At 46.2% G+C, this 20,998-nt stretch overlaps 1 protein-coding gene across 1 annotated transcript in view; it reads left to right on the forward strand.

Moving 5' to 3' along the window:
• LOC144683196 (sodium- and chloride-dependent neutral and basic amino acid transporter B(0+)-like) overlaps nucleotides 1–20,998 on the forward strand; it is an 85,650-nt gene that overhangs the window by 38,918 nt on the left and 25,734 nt on the right. The window contains exons 6-8 of the mRNA XM_078546155.1: nucleotides 702–834; nucleotides 3,317–3,457; nucleotides 9,635–9,863. Coding sequence (XP_078402281.1) covers nucleotides 702–834; nucleotides 3,317–3,457; nucleotides 9,635–9,863 — 503 coding nt within the window. The remainder of the gene's footprint in view (nucleotides 1–701; nucleotides 835–3,316; nucleotides 3,458–9,634; nucleotides 9,864–20,998) is intronic.

Here is a 20,998-nt window from a genome sequence, read left to right on the forward strand (position 1 = left end):
GTACAATTTACATCATACACCTGTTACAAAATAACGTCACAACAGAGGCCCTTTCATTAGTGAACAGCTCCCTGGTTTCTAACACTGCGGGTTTACCTTAACAATTTATACAGTGAAACATTTATTGAACATTTTTTACTTTATTGTTTTTCAAGGAAGAGATTCACCACCAGAATTCCTAAACACTAAATGATTCAAATTATCTGTGATTGATATCCATTTCTCTGTGTTTTAATTGACTACAGTATTGTGTTTAACCCATAGAACTGAATTGAGGGAAACTATCTGGGAGCAGGTACCATGTTTAACAATATGAAGGAGCTGAATTCATTGGGAGGCACAATGACTAACCCAGGGAGTTCTAACAGTGCAATGTAAGGCAGTCAGTGAAGCACTGTCCGGAACTGCTTCAAATCAAATCAGCTCTGCAGGGAATCTCATCAGCACTCAGTGTTTAAACAAATGAAAATTTATATTTAAAAAAGTCAATAGAAATAGAGAGAAAGAAATCACAAGGGGCATCAAATGTCATCACAATTTTCAGTAACAATTCACTTACCTAAGAGCAGAACTGATTCTGTTTAAATTGTATATTGTTCAAATCCATGTATATTTGACTGAATGCTCTGCATTGTATCTAATGGCATCTGTGTGCAACAGACAGTATTATTTGAAAATACTTTTTCTGTTTCTTTATTCAGTAAAGTGGTTTTACGACGTACCAGTTCAATAGATGAGACTGGGGAGATAGTCTGGTATTTAGCCCTCTGTCTGCTTCTGGCCTGGCTGATTGTTGGGGCAGCGTCATTGAAAGGAATCAAATCTTCAGGAAAGGTAAAACGATTGATGATGAATAGAGTTAAAACTAGTGGTATAGTTCCAAGCCAGGATAGTTGGTGGCTTGGAATGGAACTTCCAGGTGGTGATGTTCCCATGTGTCTGCTGCCCTTGTCCCTCTAGATGGTTAATGTTGGGGGTTTGGAAGGTGCTGTTGAAGGAGACTTGGTGAGTTCCTGCGGTACATCTTGTACTTGGTACACGCTGCTGTCACACATCGGCGGTGTCAAGAGTGAATATTTAAGGTGGTGGATAGGGTGTTAATCAAGTGGGTTGCTTTGTCCTGGATGGTGTTGAGTTTCTTGAGTGTTGTTGGAGCTGCAGTCATCCAGGTGAATGGAGAATAACCCATCAAACTCCTGACTTTTGCCTTGTAGATGGTGGACAGGCTTTAGGGAGTCAGGAGGCATGTTAAGTGCCTCAGAATTCCAAGCCTCTGACCTGTTCTTGTAGCCATGGTATTTATCTAGCCAGTCCAGTTCAGATTTTGGCCAATGGTAACCCCCAGGATGGTGATGGGGGATTCAGTGATGGTAATGCCATTGAATGTCAAAAGGAGATGGTTAGTTTCTCTCTTTGTTGGAAACGGTGATTGCTTGGCACTTACATGGCATGATTGTTACTTGATACTTAGCAAGCCAAGCCCAGTTCTTGCTGCATAAGCACATGCACTGCTTCATTAGCTGAGGAGTTGCCAATGGTGCTGAACATTGCGCAGTCATTAGCAAACATCCCTACTTCTGACCTTGTGATGAAAGTAAAGTCAGTTATCAAAAGTTGAAGATAGTATGGCCTAGGACACTACCCCAAGGAACTCCTGCTGCAATGTCCTGGAACAGAGATGATTGACCTCCGACAAACACAAACCATCTTCCTTGTGCTAGATATGACTCCACCCAGTGGAGAGTTTTCCTCTAATTCTCTTTGATTCCACTTTTGCTAGGGCTCCTTCATGCCCCACTCAGTCAAATGCTGCCTTGATGCCAAGGGCAGTCACTCTCACCTCACCTCTTGAGTTCAGCTGTTTTCTCCATGTTTGGACCAAGGCTGCAATGAAGTAAGGAACTGATTGTCCCTGGTGGAACCCAAATTGAGCATCAGTGAGCAGATTATTGCTGTGTATGTGCCACTTGATAACACTGTCGACGACACCTTCTATCACTTTACTGATTATCACGTGTAGACTGGTGGGGCGGTAATTGCACCAGTTGGATTTGTCCTGCTTTTTGTGGACAGGACATACCTGGACATTATTCCACATTGCCAGGTAAATGCCAGTATTGTAGCTATATTGGAACAGCTTGGCTAGGGATGCAGCTAGTTCTGGAGCACAAGTCCTCAGCACTATTGTCGGCATGTTGTTAGGACCCATAACCTTTGCAGTATCCAGTGCCTTCAGCTAATTCTTGTTATCACATGGAGTGTATCGAATTTTCTGAAGACTGGCATCTGTGAATCTGGGGACCTCAGGAGTAGGCTGAGATGAATCATCTACTTGGCACTTCTGGCTGAAGACGGTTGCAAATTCTCCAGCCTTGTCTTTTGCATTGATGTGCTGGGCTCCCGCATCATTGAGGATGGGGATATTTGTGGAGACTCCTCCTCCAGTGAGTTATTTAATTGTCCACCACCATTCACAACTGGATGTGGCAGGACTGCAGAGCTTAGATCTGATCCGTTGGTTGTGGGATTGCTTAGCTTTGTCAATCCCTGCTGCTTCCATTGTTAGGCTTGCAAGTCGTGCTGTCTTTTATCTTCAACAGGTTGACATCTCATTTTTAGGTATGCCTGCTGCTGCTCCTGGCATGCCCTCCTGCACTCTTCATTGAACCAGGGCTGATCTCCTGGCTTGCTGGTAAAGGTAGAGTGGGAGATATGCAGGGCCATTAAGTTACAGAGTGTGGTTATATAAAATTCTGCTGCTGCTGATGGTCCACAGCACCTCATGGATGCCCAGGCTTCCTATCTAGCGTTCTGAGTTACTAGATCTGTTCGATATCTATCCAATCTTCTCTCCATGTCAATAAGTTACCCTCTACACCATGAGCCTTTCTTTTCCTCAATAACTTTTGGTGTGACACATTATTAAATGCCTTCTGGAAATCTAAGTACAGTATATCCACTGGTTTCCCCTTTATCCACAGCATATGTTACTTCTTCAAAAAAACTCCAATAAATTGATTAAATATGATTTCCCTTTCACAAAACCATGTTGACTCTGCCTGATTACCATGAATTTTTCCAAGTGCCCTGCTATAATGCCTTTGATAACAGCTTCTAATATTTTCCTTAGAATAGATGCTAAGCTAGCTGGCCTGTAGTTTCATGCTTTCTGTCTCCCTCCCTTTTTGAATAAAGTCTTCTGCTTCATACTCTGCTTTGATTACAATCCTATTAGTTTACCATTCAATTGGATTCAATACTGTTAATGTTGTACCAGTAATACAAGAAAATCTAACAAGCTACTCTCCTTGGTCAGGCTGTTTATTTCACTGCGACATTCCCTTATGTGGCTCTGACCATATTCCTGATCCGAGGTGTTACCCTGGAGGGAGCCGATAAAGGAATTGATTTCTACATTGGAAGCCAGTCAGACTTCTCCAAACTGGCTGATGCTGAGGTAAATACTACAATATAATTGATTTAATTTCAGATGCCTTTTTTGCATTGAAGTGTTTAATGTTTCACTTTAATTTTTTTGTCTGCTCGGGATAGTCAATTTAAAATTTGAATGTTGCTTTTATAATCTTGTTTAAATATGGGAAAACTATATTCAGGTATTGTCAAATTTTAGTTGAAACTTTGTGACGAATTCAAATGATTTTATTTATGGCTTTTAACATCTTGATGTTAGCAGGAGGGAGGGGATCGCAAGGGCTGTGGTGGGAAGAGAAGAGATCAGATGGAACTGGATGAGATAGAGTGACAGGGAATAGGATGCAATGAAATTTCTTCAATTCCTCCTTTCTGAAATCTTAGAAAAGACTCAGTAATAAGATTTTCAAGTAAAATACCTTATTAACCCATGGGGTAATTATTGGCCCAAAATTAGCTGTAGTGAGTCATCAGACTTGCCCTTACTTGTGTAACGTCAATGGCTTCTGATGCTGCAGGTAGCTGGAAGTGGGAGATGGAAATGACACAACATCGCCTGCATCTGGAATCTGAGTGAACCTGGAAAAACAACTGAGTATCTCCCTAACCAATCAGATTGTAGCATCGTGAAATTTAACAATGAATGAGGCAGCGGAAGAAATACAAGTTAGCGTGGGTGTATTCAATGGCAAATCAGGGTACAGAGAAAGCAATAAAGAGCAGAGATTAATGCCCTCCCCTGCAGCGATTTGGTGGCAAGGGAGCATTTAATCTGGCAGGAGGGTGGTGGGTGGGGACCCCGCTATCTTCCCACCTCTGCTTCGAATAAACCCGTGAAAAAAAAACACAGCAAAGCAAATTAATAAATAAATTATCTAAGTAAAGATGGCTGGGCCGGTGATGTGCTATAGCTGTATGATGTGGGAGGTGGCAGATCCCATTGCAAGCCGCAGTGACCACATCTGCAGCAAGTGTTGGTTGCTGGAGGAACTCCGGCTCAGAATAGATGAGCTGGAGTCCGAGCACCGGACGGTGTGGCACATCCGGGAGGGGTAGAGTTACCTGGGCGCTTTGTTTCAGGAGGCAGTCACGTCCGGTAGATTAAGTACCTCAAGTTCGGTCAGTGGTCAGGGTCAGCAGGGTGTGACTGCAAGTGAGGCAGGTAGAGGGATCCTGTGTTCAGGAACAGAGGAGCCTCAGCTCTTGACCTTGTCCAACAGGTATGAGGTACTTGCTCCCTGTGTAGATGAGGAACAGGGCTGTAGGGAGGATGAGCCAGCTGACTACAGCACCATGGCACAGGAGGCCATTCAAGAGGGGGGAGCACAAAGACAAGTGGTAGTTGTAGGGGATTCTATAATTAGGGGAATTGATAGCTTCCTTTGTAAGCAGGATCGAGAGTCCCACATGGTATGTTGCCTGCCCGGTGCCAAGGTAAGGGACATCTCTGACCGGCTTGAAAGGATACTGGAGAGGGAGGGGGAGGATCCAGTTGTTGTGGTCCACGTCGGGACAAATAACATAGGTAAGACTAGGAAAGAGGACCTGTTTGGGGATTATCAGGAACTAGGAACTAAATTAAAGAACAGGTCCTCAAGGGTTATAATCTCCGGATTACTACCCGAGCCATGTGCAAATTGGCATAGGGACGCGAGAATAAGGGAAGTAAACATGTGGCTAAAGGAGTGGTGCGGGAAAGAGGGGTTCTATTTCGTGGGGCACTGGCATCAGTATTGGAACAGGAGGGATCTGTACCGTTGGGACAGTCTCCACCTGAACCGATCTGCGACCAATGTTCTAGCGAAAAGGGTAAAAAGGGTGGTCAACAGGACTTTAAACTAGAAAGTGGGGGGGGAGGGAAGGGTAAAACTCCAAGAAGTATGACTAATGGGAAACAAAGCAGCAGGTTAGCGTGTGGGGGGGTGATTTCAACTTCATGGAAAATTATGAAAAAACTGAAAAGAAAGGAGAGCCCAGGAGAGGTGATTAAAGTCCCCAGAACACAAATTAGGACAGAGTGTTTGGAAAGGGCTAGGAATCTAACTTCAAGCACATCAGATAAAGGGACGACAATGAGAAAGGGGACAGTAAATACAGGACTGAAGGTGTTGTATCTGAATGCACGCAGTAAACGAAACAAGGTAAATGAGCTTGTGGCGCAGATTGAAATTGGCAGGTTTGATGTGGTGGGCATCACGGAGACATGGCTGCAAGGGGATCAGGACTGGGAGCTAAATATCCAAGGATATACATCCTATCAAAAAGATAGGCAGGTTGGCAGAGGGGGTGAGGTTGCTTTGTTAGTAAGAAATGAAATTAAATCGATAGCAAGAAATGATGTAGGGTCAGATGATGTAGAATCTGTGTGGGTAGAGTTGAGGAACCGCAAAGGTTAAAAAACCATAATGGGAGTTATATACAGGCCTCCGAACAGTAGTCAGGATGTGGGGCACAAAATACACCAGGAGATAGAAAAGGCGTGTAAGAAAGGCAAGGTTACAGTGATCATGGGGGATTTCAATATGCAGGTAGATTGGGAAAATCAGGTCGGTAGTGGATCCTAAGAAAAGGAATTTGTGGGATATCTACGAGATGGCTTTTTGGAGCAGCTTGTGGTGGAGCCCACTAGGGAACAGGCAATTCTAGATTTAGTGATGTGCAATGAGACAGATTTGATAAGGGAGCTTAAGGTGAAGGAACCCTTAGGAGGAAGTGACCATAATATGATAGAATTTACCCTGCAATTTGAGAGGAAAAAGCTGGAATCAGATGTAACGGTATTACAGTTGAATAAAGGCAACTACAGAGACATGAGGGAGGAGCTGGCCAGAATTGACTGGGAGATGAGCCTAGCAGGAAAGACAGTGGAACAGCAATGGCAGGAGTTTCTGGGAGTAATCTGGGAGACACAGCAAAAATTCATCCCGAGGAAGAAGAAGCATACTAAAGGGAGGACGAGGCAACCATGGCTGACAAGGGAAGTCAGGGACAGCATAAAAGCTAAAGAGAAAGCATACAATGCGGCGAAGAGCAGTGGGAAACCAGAGGATTGGGAAGCCTACAAAGACCAACAGAGGACAACTAAAAAAGAAATAAGGAGGGAGAAGATTAAATATGAGTGTAAATTAGCCAGTAATATAAAAGAAGATTGCAAGAGCTTTTTTAGATATATAAAGGGTAAGAGAGAGGCAAAAGTGGACATTGGGCCACTGGAAAATGACACTGGAGAAGTAGTAGTGGGGAACAAAGAAATGGCGGTGGAACTGAATAGGTACTTTGCGTCAGTCTTCACGGTAGAAGACACAAGTAACATCCCCAAAGTTCAAGAGAGTCGGGGGGCAGAGGTGAGTATGGTGGCCATTACCAAGGAGAAGGTGCCAGGAAAACTGAAAGGTCTGAAGGTGGATAAATCACCTGGACCAGATGGATTACACCCCAGAGTTCTGAAGGAGATAGCTGAAGAGATAGTGGAGGCGTTAATGGTGATCTTTCAAGAATCACTCGAATCAGGGAGGGTCCCAGAGGACTGGAAAATCGCTAACGTAACCCCCCTGTTTAAGAAGGGAGTGAGGCAAAAGACGGGAAATTACAGGTCGATTAGCCTGACCTCGGTCGTTGGTAAGATTTTAGAGTCCATTATTAAGGATGAGATTTCAGAATACTTGGAAGTGCATGGTAAAATAGGGCAAAGTCAGCATGGTTTCATCAAGGGGAGGTCATGCCTGACAAATCTGTTAGAATTCTTTGAGGGGGTAATGAGTAGGTTAGAGAAAGGAGAGCCAATGGATGTTATCTACTTGGACTTCCAGAGGGCCTTTGACAAGGTGCCGCACAGGAGGCTGCTCAGTAAGATAAGAGCCCATGGTGTTAGAGGCAAGGTACTAGCATGGATAGAAGATTGGCTGTCTGGCAGGAGGCAGAGAGTGGGGATAAGGGGGTCCATCTCAGGATGGCGGCCGATGACTAGTGGAGTTCTGCAGGGGTCAGTGTTGGGACCACAACTTTTCACTTTATACATTAATGATCTAGATGAAGGAACTGAGGGCATCCTGGCTAAGTTTGCAGATGATACAAAGATAGGTGGAGAGACAGGTAGTATTGAGGAAGTGGAGAGGCTGCAGATGGATTTGGACAGGTTAGGAGAATGGGCAAAGAAGTGGCAGATGGAATACAACGTGGGGAAGTATGAGGTCATGCACTTTGGTAGGAAGAATAGAGGCATAGACTATTTTCTAAATGGGGAGAGAATTCGGAAATCTGGAGTGCAAAGGGACTTTGGAGTCCTAGTCCAGGATTCTCTTAAGGTTAACTTGCAGGTTGAGTCAGTAGTTAGGAAGGCAAATACAACGTTGGCATTTATTTCGAGAGGACTAGAATATAAAAGCAGGGATGTGCTGCTGAGGCTTTATAAGGCTCTAGTCAGACCACATTTAGAATATTGTGAGCAATTTTGGGCCCCGTATCTCAGGAAGGATGTTCTGGCCCTGGAGAAGGTCCAGAGGAGGTTCACGAGAATGATCCCAGGAATGAAAGGCTTAACATATGAGGAACGTTTGAGGACTCTAGGTCTATACTCGATGGAGTTTAGAAGGATGATGGGGGATCTGATTGAAACTTACAGAATACTGAAAGGGTGGACGTGGGGAAGATTTTTCCATTAGTAGGAGAGACTAGGACCCAAGTGCACAGCCTCAGAATAAAGGGAAGACCTTTTAGAACAGAGATGAGGTGAAACTTCTTTAGCCAGAGAGTGGTGAATCCATGGAATTCATTGCCACAGAAGGCTGTGGAGGCCAGGTCATTGAGTGTATTTAAGACCGAGATAGATAGGTTCTTGATTGGTAAGGGGATCAAAAGTTACAGGGAGAAGGCGGGAGAATGGGGTTGAGAAACTTATCAGCCATGATTGAATGGCGGAGCAGACTCGATGGGCCGAATGGCCTAATTTCTGCTCCTATGTCTTATGGTCTATTAAACCAAAGACTGATTCGTATTTTTTTTTATTTTTGGGCTCAACTTCTCATTTCCAATCTGTGTGTATATGTGTTGTGTTTTTATTATTTTCTCTCAAGGTTTTTAGTAACTAATCAACTTACTCTTTCTTTGGCTCAAGAACATCTGGTTAAATTGGCTCCTTCTAAAACATAGATACATTTGGACTGGGAAGAGATATCCATAAGGGAAGGGACCCTTTTAAAATTAACCTTGTTGCAACCAACCGAGGGGGTTAAAGAAGGGGAGCCAGCTTATTCTTCCTCACCCAGGATCATAACAAATTGGGGGACCTCGCCCGAGCAGCAGTCATAGCAAGAGAGATTTACTGTCAGTAATGAACACATTAACAAATGGCTACTCATGGCAATGAATTCTTTGTTTCTTTATTAGTTTCTATCTACTGTGTAAGTACGGGTACTTCAGGCCCATGAGTGTATGTAAATAGTGAGGGAAGCTGAGAGATGCCATTTCCCTGAAGCTCACAGCAGAATGGTACATATCAAAGAGCAACTTTTGGATTTCTGATTTTGATTTAAGTTGCCATGGGTTTTGTGCACAAATAACCGTGAATGCAATCAGCCTCAGCATTATTCCAGCAGCTGGTATCGGGCCTTTGGCTTGGTGATTGTATAATATGGTTGATATCAAATCTGCACTCTGTTTTACATTCATTCCCATTTTGATTTCTGTTTAAATCATTGCTCCTCTTTTCACATGATCCACATTGACCCCTATGTACGTAGCTTAAACTGTGCTTTACAGTGGACAATAAAAAACAATGACAAGGTCTTTATTGATACCGAGATCTGAATTTTGAATTTGGTGGGATTTTGTTGCATTCGATACAAGTATTTATTTTGTGGTGAAAATCTTTCCTTTGTTTCTGTTTTCAGTAAAAGAATGGAGATCAGTGGGTTTCAGTGTACAAGCTGCAAGTAAAAAATCAAATAACTCACTAGAAAACATGGCGGAAAGCAACAAGGCTCCTGGAGGGAATTTGGCAGCAAGTAGTAGACAGGGAGATGGAATGATGGCCCAGCTGTTTAATGGAGATACTGTTGACCAGAGGGAACTTCATTCAGTCAGCTCACCATTGAGCTGTGGGACTAACCCATGCCATGTTCCTCATGGTTAACATAGTTTTACCTGTTGATTGATTTTAAGTGAAATCTTCCAATGTTAACCAGTTCTCTCTTCTATATACCAGATCTGGAAAGATGCTGCAACACAAATTTTCCATTCTGCCTCTGTGGGTTGGGGCAGTTTAATAACATTGTCATCCTACAACAAATTCCACAATAACTGTTACCGAGATACCATCATTGTCTGTGTTGTTAATTGTGCTACGAGTGTGTTTGCTGGATTTGCCATCTTCTCAACCCTTGGACACATGGCTCATGTACAAGACAGGCCTGTTTCAGAAGTTGCACAGTCAGGTAAATTCAGTGTCAAACTTATTAGGCTGTATGTTGCTGGTGCAAAACATCTCTTGAAGTGTCTCCTTGGGTAATAGTATTACGTACTCTTCAGCTCATAACATTTTGCACCAAAGCTCACTGGAATTACAAGCTGGTAATGAGGGCAACAGGGCATTGGGACTTCAGTGAACGGTGGGACCAAGTGTCGCAGGGCAACCAACAACATGGAGAGGGAGCACAAGAGCGCAGTACGAGGTGAGAAATAGAGAAACCAACAGGGCTATAAAGAGTGTAGAGAGGGAAGGCGAGAGCTCAGTCTGTGCAGCGAGAAGCAGCAAGAGCAACAGGGTTACAAACAGAGAGAGAGCACATAGGGGTAAAAACAGAGGGATTAGCAAGGGTTACAAACAGAGAGAGCAGCGAGGTTACAAACAGAGAAGAGTGAGGATGCAAACAGAGCAGAGGTGGTACAAACAGAGAGTGCAATGGGGTTACAAAGAAAGAGAAGTAGGCTTACAAACAATGCGAACAGTGCGGTTACAGAGATCACCAAGGTTACAGAGAGGGCAGCATATTTTCAAAAAGAGAGAGCAGCGGGATTACAAACAGAGGGAACAGTGTGGTTACAAATACCAAGACCACCAGGGTCAGAAACAGAAAGAAGAGCAAGGTTACGAACAGGGACTGCATCGGCGGTAACAATCAGAAAAAACAGCGGGGTTTACAAAAGTGAGGTTACAGACAGAAAGAGCAGCGAGGATCCAAATAGAGAGAGCAGCAGGGTTACAAGCACTGAGCAGCTGTGTTACAAACAGAGAGAAGAGTTACAAAGAGAAACAGAGTGAGCAGCGGTATTACAAACAGAGCGAGCAGCGGTATTACAAACAGAGCGAGCAGCTGTATTACAAACAGAGAGAGCAGCAGGGTTACAAACAGAGAGAGGAGCGGGGTTAAAACAGAAAGAGCAGTGGGCTTACAAACAGAGAGAGGATTGAGGTTACAAACAGAGATAACAGCGGGGTTACAAACATCGAGAGCAGTGGGGCTACAGAGAGCAGCGGGGTTACAAACAGCGAGAGCAGCAGGGTTACAAACAGAGAGAGCAGCAGGCGTTACAAACAGAGTGAGCAGCAGGGTTACAAATAGAGAGAGCAGCGAGGTTACAAACAGAGAGAGCAGCGAGGTTACAAACAGAGAGAGCAGCGAGGTTACAAACAGAGAGAGCAGCGGTGTTACAAACAGAGAGAGCAGCGAGGTTACAAACAGAGAGAGCAGCGAGGTTACAAACAGAGAGAGCAGCGGGGTTACAAACAGAGAGAGCAGCGAGGTTACAAATAGAGAGAGCAGCGAGGTTACAAACAGAGAGAGCAGCGGGGTTACAAACAGAGAGAGCAGCGAGGTTACAAACAGAGAGAGCAGCGGTGTTACAAATAGAGAGAGCAGCGGTGTTACAAACAGAGAGAGCAGCGGGGTTACAAATAGAGAGAGCAGCGGTGTTACAAATAGAGAGAGCAGCGGGGTTACAAACAGAGAGAGCAGCGGGGTTACAAACAGAGAGCGCAGCAGGTATTACAAACAGAGAGAGCAGCAGGCGTTACAAACAGAGAGAGCAGCGGGGTTACAAACAGAGAGAGCAGTGAGGTTACAAACAGAGAGAGCAGCGGGGTTACAAACAGAGAGAGCAGCGGGGTTACAAATAGAGAGAGCAGCGGTGTTACAAACAGAGAGAGCAGCGGGGTTACAAACAGAGAGCGCAGCAGGTATTACAAACAGAGAGAGCAGCAGGCGTTACAAACAGAGAGAGCAGCAGGCGTTACAAACAGAGAGAGCAGCGGGGTTACAAACAGAGAGAGGAGCGAGGGTTACAAACCAGGTGCAGTGGGGTGGCAAACAGCAAGATCAGCCGAGGTTACAAACGGAGAGAGCAGTGAGATTACAAACAGAGAGAGTAGCGAGGTTACAAACAGAGTGAACAGGGAGGTTACAAGCTCTAAGAGCAGTGGGGTTACAAACAGAGAGAATAGCTGAGGTACAGGCAGGGAGAGTAGTGGTGTTACAGATGGAGAGAGCAGCGGGCAATTACAAAAAGAGAGAGCAGAAGGGTTACAAACAGAGAGCAGAAAGGTTACTAACAGAGAGAAGAATGAGGTTACAAACAGAGAGAGCAGCAGGGTTACAAACAGAGAAAAGCGAGGTTACAAGCAGGGAGAGCAGTGGGGCTACAACAGAGAGCAACCGGGTTAAAAACGGGGAGAGCAGCGGGGTTAGAAATAGAGAGAAGAGCTATATTACAAACAGAGCAGCAGTGTTATGAACAGAGAAAATGGCGGGTTACACACACAGAAAGCAGTGAGGTTATAAACAGACAGAGCAGCAGGTGTTACAGACAGAGAGAGTAGCAGGTTACAAACGGAAAGAGCAGCGGGGTTACAAACAAAGAGTGCAGCCGAGTTACAAACAGAGAGAAGAGTGAGGTTATAAACAGAGAGAGCAGCGGGGTTACAAGCACCAAGAGCAGCGGGGTGACAAACAGAGAAAACAGCTGTGTTACAAACAGAAAGAGCAGAGAGATTACAAACACAGAGAACAGTAAGGTTACAGACAGAGGGAGCAGCGGAGTTACAAATGGAGATAGCAGTGGCGTTACAGACATTAAAAGCAGCGGTTTTACAAACGGGTAGCATCGACAGGTACAAGCAGAAAGAGTAGCAGGGTTACAAAAAGCGAGAGCAGAAGCATTACAAACAGTGCAGTGGGGTTACAAATAGAGAGAGCACTGGGGTTACAAACAGAGAGCAGCCAGGTTACTAACAGAGAGAAGAATGAGGTTACAAACCGAGACAACAACTGGTTTACAAGCTGAGTGTGCAGCGGGGTTTCAAGGAGAGAGCAGCGTGACTACAAACAGAGTAAGCAGCAGGGTTAGAAACAGACAAACAGAGAGAATATTTGGGTTACAAACAGAGAGAGCAGCGGACGTTACAAAAAGAGAGCAGCAGGGTTACAAACATAAAGAAAAGCGAGGTTACAAGCAGAGAGAGCAGTGAGTCTACAACAGAGAGCAGCAGTGTTATAAACAGAGAAAATGGCGCTGTTACACACAGAGAGCAGCGAGGTTATAAACTGAGAGAGCAGCAGGCGTTACATACAGAGAGAGTAGCAGGTTAAAAACAAAGAGAGCAGCCGAGTTACAAACAGAGAGAAGAGTGAAGTTACAAACAGAGGGAATAGCTGGGTTACAAACAGAGATAGCAACAGGTTGACAAACAGAGAAAGCAGTGGTTTTACAAATGAGAGCAGTGGGGTTACAAAGAGAAATAATAGCTGGGTTACAAACAGAGAGAGATGCGGGGCTACAAAAAGAGAGAACAGCGAGGCTCCAAGCACCAAGAGCAACGCGGTTACAAACACCGAGAGCAGCGGGGTTACAAATGGCGATAGCAGTGGCATTACAGGCATTGAGAACAGCGAGGTTGCAAACAGGGAGAACAGCGGGTTTACAAGCAGCGAGCAGTGGGGTTACACACAGAGAGTTCTGTGGCGTTAAAGAGAGAAAAGCGTGGTTACAAAAAGAGAGAACATCCTGGTTACAAAAAGAGGAGGTTAGAAGCAGAGAGAAGAGCCGGGTTACAAATGGAGGGAGTAGCGGGGTTACAAACACCGAGAGCAGTGGGGTTACATACAGAGAGAACAGCAAGGTTACAAACAGAGAGAACAGCGAGGCTACAAGCACTGAGAGCAGCGGGGTTACAAACACCGAGAGCAGCGGGGTTACAAACACCGAGAGCAGTGGGGTTACAAGCACTGAGAGCAGCGGGGTTACATACAGAGAGAACAGCGAGGTTACAAGCACTGAGAGCAGCGGGGTTACAAACACCGAGAGCAGCGGGGTTACATACAGAGAGAACAGCGAGGTTACAAGCACTGAGAACAGCGAGGTTACAAACACTGAGAGCAGCGGGGTTACAAACAGAGAGAGCATCAGGTTATTAACAGAGAAACCAGCAAGGCTACAAGCAGGGACTGCATCAACGGTTCCAATCAGAGAGAACAGGAGTGGTTACAAAGAGAGATGGCAGCAAGATTACAAACAGAGAGCAGAGGGGTTACAAAAAAGGAGAGCAGCGGGGTTACAAACAGCGGGAGCAGCAGGATTACAAAGAGAGAAAAGCTGGTTTACAAACAGAGACAGTAGCAGGGTTACAAAAAGAGAGAGCGGCGAGGTTACAAACAGAGAGAACAGTGAGGTTACAAACAGAGATAACAGTGGGTTTACATACAGAGAACAGTGGGGTTACACACAGAGAGTTCTGTGGCATTACAAACTGAGAGAAAAGTATGGTTACAAACAGAGACAAGCCTGGTCACAAAAAGAGTGAGGTTACAAGCAGAGAGAATAGCCGGGTTACAAACAAAGACAGTAGCAGACTTACAAACACCGAGAGCAGTCAAGTTACAAAAGGAGAGAGCAGCGGGGTTATAAAAAGAGAGAACAGTTAGGTTATAAACAGAGAGAGCATCAGGTTATAAACAGAGAGACCAGCAAGGCTACCAACAGAGACTGCATTGATGGTTCCAATCAGAGAGAACAGCAGTGGTTACAAAGAGAGACGGCAGCAGGTTACAAATTGCAATTGCAGTGGCATTACAGGCATTGAGAGCAGCGAGGTTGCAAATAAAGAGAGCAGTGCGGTTACAAAAAAGGACAGCAACGGGGTTACAAACAGAGGGAGCAGTGGGGTTGCAAAAAGAGAGAGCAGTGAGGTTACAAACAGAGAGAGCAGCAAGGTTAGAAACAGAGAGAGCAGTGAGGTTACAGACCGAGGGAGCAGCAGGGTTTCAAATGGAGATAGCAGTGGATTACAGACATTGAAAGCAACGAGGTTGCAAGCAGAGAGAGCAGCAGAGTTACAAACAGAACTGCATGGTTACAAACAGAGGGAACAGCGGGTTTACAAACAGAGAGCAGTGGGGTTACACACAGAGTTCAGTGGCGTTATATAGAGAGCAGCAAAGTTACAAAAAGAGAGAAGAGTGAGGTAACAAACAGAGAGAATAGGTACGTTACAAACACCGAGAGCAGTGGTATTACAAGCACCGAGAGAAGCCGCGTTACAAAAAGGGAGAGCAGCGGGGTTACAATCAGAGAGAGCAGCGAATCTACAAGCAGAGAGAACAGCGGGTTTACGAACAGAGCAGCAGTGGCACAAATAGAGAGTGCAGCGGGGTTACAAATAGGGAGAACAGTGGTGTTACAAATAGAGAGAGCTGTGTGGTTACAAACAGAGAGAGGGCAGCCCAGCTACAAACCGTGTAGAGAGGGAAGGTGAGAGCTGCAGCTCCGGGCTGTTTCGAATCGGACCCTAGATTTGGAAAACAAATTAGACATGTGACATCACAAGGAAGCAGTTAGATGCTTTGCTGATGAGCTTTTCCAAAATGAACTGGGGAATAAACTTGTGAGTCTGAGCTTTTTTGAAGTAAGGCTTATTACTAATAATGTGTAATATGTATTATTAAGAATTATAAGTGTTTGTAACATTTATTACTTTTGTAATGTTTAGTAATTGTAAGGTTTATTACCATTGATAAATGGTTATTCTCAGCGATAACATTTATTAGAGTAGCAAGTTTATTAACTAACAGAGAAGTGGCAACAGCCTCAAGAGGGCTCATCCTGTGCTATGTGGGAACTCTAGGATGCTTCATGTATTCCTGGATATCTTTTTGTGCAGGAAGTGTCGTCCCTTGCAATAGCTTGAGCTCCGTGTTTCAGAACCTGAGCAGCAGCTTATGTCACTGTGTCACTTCCATGAGGTTGAGAGCTCCGTGGATAGCACGTTTATACATGTGGTCATCCTGCAGCTTAAGAATATGCAGTGAGAGAGAGGATAGGTGACCAGAAGACAGTCAAAAAGGAACAGGAAGAGAGTGCAGGAGTCAGAGTAAAAGAGAAAGTAATAAAGTCTAAATCAGGGTTACTGTGCATGCATGTAAATGCACCAAGTGTGGTAAATAAGATTGGTGAGTTACAAGTGCAGATTCCCATGTGGAAGTATGAGGCTGTGGCTATAACAGAGATCTGGCTCAAAGAAGGACAGGACTGGGCGTTAAATATCCCTGGATACTAAGTGTTCAGGAAAGATTGGAAAGAGAGAAAAGGAGGAGGGGTGGTGGTATTGGTTAAGGAGAGCATTGCAGTTCTGGAGAAAGACGGTTCCTCCGAGGGTTCAGGGACAGAATCAATTTGGCTAGAGCTAAGGAACAAAAAAGGTGCAATTACATTGCTCGGTGTAGCCATTAGGCCACCAACTAGTGAGAAGGACATAGAGGAACAAATTCGCAAGGAAGTTAAAGACAGGTACAAAAATTATAGAGCAGTTATAATGGGGGACTTTAATTATCCTAATATAGACTGGGATAGTGGTCGTGTAAAGTGCAGAGGGGCTCAGGATTTTCTCGAGTATGCTCAGGGAAATTTTCTACAGCAGTATGTTTCCAGTCCAATGAGAAAGGAGGCACTGTTAGATCTGGCTAGCTGAAGTAAACTGGGAAACTAGGCTAGAGGGTAGATCAATAGAGAAGCAGATGAGGACGTTTAAGGGGATATTTCAGAGTATTCAGAATAAGTACATTCCTACTATAAAGTAAAATTCTAAGGGGAGGACTCACCATCCATGGTTAGCTAAAGATGTTAAAGAAAGCATCAAACTTAAGGAAAAAGCATACAACTCCGCAAAGATGAATGGCAGGACAGATGATTGAGCAGAATATAAAGAATGGCAGAAAATGACTAAAAGGTTAATCAGGAGAAAGAAATTAGAGTATAAGAGGAAGCTAGCTAGAAATGTAAAAACGGATAGCAAGTTTCTACAGGTATTTAAAAAGGAAAAGAGTAAGTAAAGTGAGTGCTGGTCTTCTAGACAGTGACAGTGGGGAGTTAATATTTAATAAGGAAATGCCAGAAGAAATGAACAAATATTTTGCTTCTGTGTTTACTATAGAGGGTACAAAAAACATTTCAGTAATAGTTGTAAATCAGGAGGTGAACAGGAGAAAGGAACTTGGTGAGATTGAAATCACTAGGGAAATGATACTGAGCAAATTGATGGAGCTGCAGGCTGGCAGAAAGCAGAGAGTCTGCATAAATGGGGTTTTTTCGGATTGGCAGGATGTGACGAGTGGAGTCCCACAGGGGTCTGTACAGGCTTTTTATGATTTATATCAATGACTTAGATGAGGGGAATGAAAACATGGGCCAAGGTTTTACGTTGGTTGGGCGGGCTCGGCGGGAGTGGGCGGGGGCAGTCGGGAGCCCCATTTTACGCGGGTGGGCCAATTAAGGCCCACCCAGCATAATACGCGACTCCATATTAGCGAGTCAGCGAGAAGGGGCGGGTGGAGCAGGAGCTCAATGTCCACCAGGTCCAATGGTGACCCGGCAGCCGATTCAAAAGTGGCCGTGGCAGCCATGCGAAGGCTGCCATTGACTTGGAGGACCCTAGTTATGGAGAACCTCAGCCATGAACACGACAGGTGGGTGGGCAAGTCGGCGGGGCAGTTGGCCCAACGTTTTTCCTCGTTGGCCCTCCTGGAGGAGGTGGCAGCACGGAGAGAGATCCTTGTTTCCAGGGACGGGAGGAGGAGGCCCCTCCGCCCCCCCCCACCTCACCAAAAATATCTGGGAGGAGGTGGCATCCAGGGTGAGCTCCCACGATGTGGTGAGGTGCACAGGGGTGCAGTGCTGTAAGTGGTTCAATGCTGTCCTGCAATTGGGAATGGTGAGGTGGCAAGGGTCACTTAGCACAGCAGTTAGGAGTGCCACACTCCCCCCCCCCCCCCCAGCGGAAACTCAGAGGTGTTAGAGTGTGAGGCAGCATCTGGGCAAGGGGGTGAGCCCTGGCTGCTTGGAATGAGTGTCTTGCGGCTCCAGGGTCATGAATCGGCTGAGCCCTGCGAGGTGTTTCTCAGGTGGGGTTGGCCAGGCTGCAATGGCGATGCAGGTACAGGGTGGACTAATCAATACTCCTCTGTCCTTTCAGGAGAAGACATCCCATAACAATTCAGAGAGGTTGCGGACTGGTGGGGGACCCCCACACCTTCTAATCTTGACCAGATACGAGCAGGAGGCACTGGAGCTGGAGAGGCGCCATGCGCCTAGGTCAGCCGGCCGTGGTGAGGTTGGGCTGCCACCGGGAGGTAAGATTGCAATGCACTGAGGTCAGAATGTCTGTAATAGCAACCATTCCAGTGCTGTCTCTATATTGATGTCAGCCTCAAACACAGAATCCCCATTGATAATGGAAAGACGAGGGCACCCTGATCCGGGTACCAGGCATGCACAGTAACAGTATAATGGCCCCAACTAATGACATGTCCTTGTTCTTCCTTTCAGGATCACCAGAAGCCCGTCGGGGTGAGGAGCCTGAAGGCCCACTGCTGATCTCAGAGGACACAGACGATAGAAACGCACCAGCGTCACATCCTCTCTGCCAGGCAGGCACCAGCACAGATACCAGCACCTCGGTGGGAATAAGATTGTCAGCTAGTATCTTGGTGCACAACAGTGAGGCCAATTCATGCTTGCTTGAGATGCAGGTGGAGGCACAGAGTGCCCAAGGTGCCGGCAGTCAGAGGACTGCTGGGGACCAGGAACATGCTCAGTCGGTGGCTGATGATGAACCTCTGGAGTCGTCCCTGAGGCAGCAGATGTTGGATGTCCAGCAGGGTGTGTGGGAGGACCTGGCAGAGATACATGAGGGAATGCGTGCCATGGTCTCCATGATGGAGGAGCCCATATGGAGCGTGAACAATGCAATGAGCCTCGTGGCCGAGCGCACTGTCTCCTCCATGGAGAGAGTGGCGACTCTCATGGAGAGGCTCCTCCAGGAGCTGAATGAGGTGTTCTTGGGGATGTGCTTGGCCCTGCAAGCCCTCACACCGGCAATGACCTCAGGTGGTTACTGTCCATGTAGGAGATGGATTGGGCACCCAGTATCTCAGTTCGGTGCCCGTCCATCAATGGTGAGCAGGGAGGTCCAAAGCGACCTGACATTGGTGCACGAGCTGCTTGTCGTCTCTGTGGGCTCCTCTCAGGATGCTCTGGATGACGGCAGCAGCTCCTCTGCAAGTGACCGTGGCATCTGATGAGGCTGTGGCGATTGGGGAGATGCCAGCCGTGCCACTGCCCATTCCCTCCCAGGCGGGGCCAGCACAGGCTCCACTGGCCAGAGGATGACCACCAAGGTCATCAAGACCAATAGGACAGCAGAGTGAGCAGGCTGTCTCCAATGCCGGTGCCAGCGAGTGGGGAGCACCTAGACATAGCACCCGCAAATGAGAACTTAAAGTACGTTAAGCACAACACGGGCTTATCACTTGTGATATATTTCCCCTCACTTTTACATTAATTATTATTATGTGTGATGGAGAGCACCTTTCCATTTAATTTGTTTTATGTATGCCAGGCAGCACAACATTAAATGTGTTTGTGTTTAACAAGCCTCTGGGTGTTTCATTAGTTCTGCAAGTGCAGAGTAACCCATGATGCTATGCGTGACTCGTTTGACATTGAACTTTATTGAAATGTTGTTCACCAAGCAACTGTTCCTGTCAGGCATCGAGTAAGGAGCTAGTAGCCCTGACATGTGGTGGTGGTTCTTATTTGGCAGGCTAGCTGAAGGAGCATTGGATCAAAACCTCCCAGGTGTCCCTGCCTCCCTGGAGGTTGTCCAGGTCAGCGTCTATCCCCTCAGTGTTCTCCTGACTGTGCTCATCCTCGAACTCACTACTGGACTCATCGTCTGCTGCCAGAGCAGCTGTGTCAACATCTTCTTCCTCCAATGCATCCCCCCTTTCCAGCACCAGATTGTGGAGAGTGCAGCATGCAACCACTATCAGTGACACACAATCTGGGGGGGTACTGGAGTGCGCCCCCTGAGCGGTCCAGGCATCGGAAGCGCATCTTGAGGAGACTGATGGTTCTCTCTGTTGTGGCCCTTGTGGAGGCGTGGCTCCTATTGTACCGCTGCTCGGCCTCTGTTCTTGGATGGTGGGGAGGCGTCATGAGCCACCTTTTGAGGGGATAACCATTGTCAGCCAGCAGCCATTCATCCAGTTGGGCTGGAGCACTGAAGAGCCTCGGCACCTGGGAGTGTCTGAGGATGTAAGCGTCATGGGAGCTGCCTGGGTACCTTGCACAGACTTGCAGAATCTGCATCCTGTGGTCACACACTATCTGCACATTCATGGAATGGAATCACTTCCTGTTGACGAAGGCACCAGGCTCACCCGCTGGCGCCTTGATGGCCACATGTGTGCAGTCGACGGCACCCTGGACGCGGGGAACCCAGAAATTGCTGCAAGACCTCTGGCTCACTCAGCCTGGCTGGCCTTGCCTGTGCAGTAGTGGATGAAAGTCAATGCACACCTGAACAGAGCATCTGTCACCAGCTTGACACAACTGTGGACAGCTGATTGGGAGACTCCACACAGATCACCCACCGAGCCCTGGAAAGAGCCGGAGGCATAGAAGTTGAGGGCCACCATGACCCTCGGCACCCCTGGCAGTCGGAGCTGATCTCAGGGTCAATTACCTGACAGATGAAGGTCACGATCTCCCTTGAGAGGTGGAGCCTCCTTCAGCATTGCACCTCGGACATATTGAGGTAGCTGCATCGCCGCCTGTAAACCCTGGCAGCAGGATAGTGGCGTCTACTGCAGCCCCTTCCACCTTGGACTTCCTGTTGGCCCTGCACCCCTTGTGGATGCATCTGAGATGCATCCAAGGATACCAAGGGAGGTGAGAGTGGAAATTGCAGAGGCATTGGCCATAATTTTTAAGTCTCCCTTAGACTCGGAGATGGTGCCACAGGATTGGAGCATTGCTAAGGTTACATCCTTGTTTAAAAAAGGGTGTAAGGATTGTCATGAAGCTATTAATGTAGATAATATTATTGGAAAATATTTTTCTTTTAAAATAGAGATTTAATCTGTGGGTGTGCTTCAATTGGATTAAAGCCAGCTAGTCTCGATGCTTTGATGTGTACTAGTTTTGAGATGTAAGAGAGGTAGAGTGCATTTGCATTTTTTTTGAATAGAGCATTCAAGAAGTGGGGTGAAATCTGGCACCTAGCTAGCAGGGACCAAGCAAT

Source organism: Cetorhinus maximus, chromosome 8 (assembly GCF_964194155.1).
Source record: "Cetorhinus maximus chromosome 8, sCetMax3.hap1.1, whole genome shotgun sequence".
Classification (NCBI taxonomy): Eukaryota; Metazoa; Chordata; class Chondrichthyes; order Lamniformes; family Cetorhinidae; genus Cetorhinus; species Cetorhinus maximus.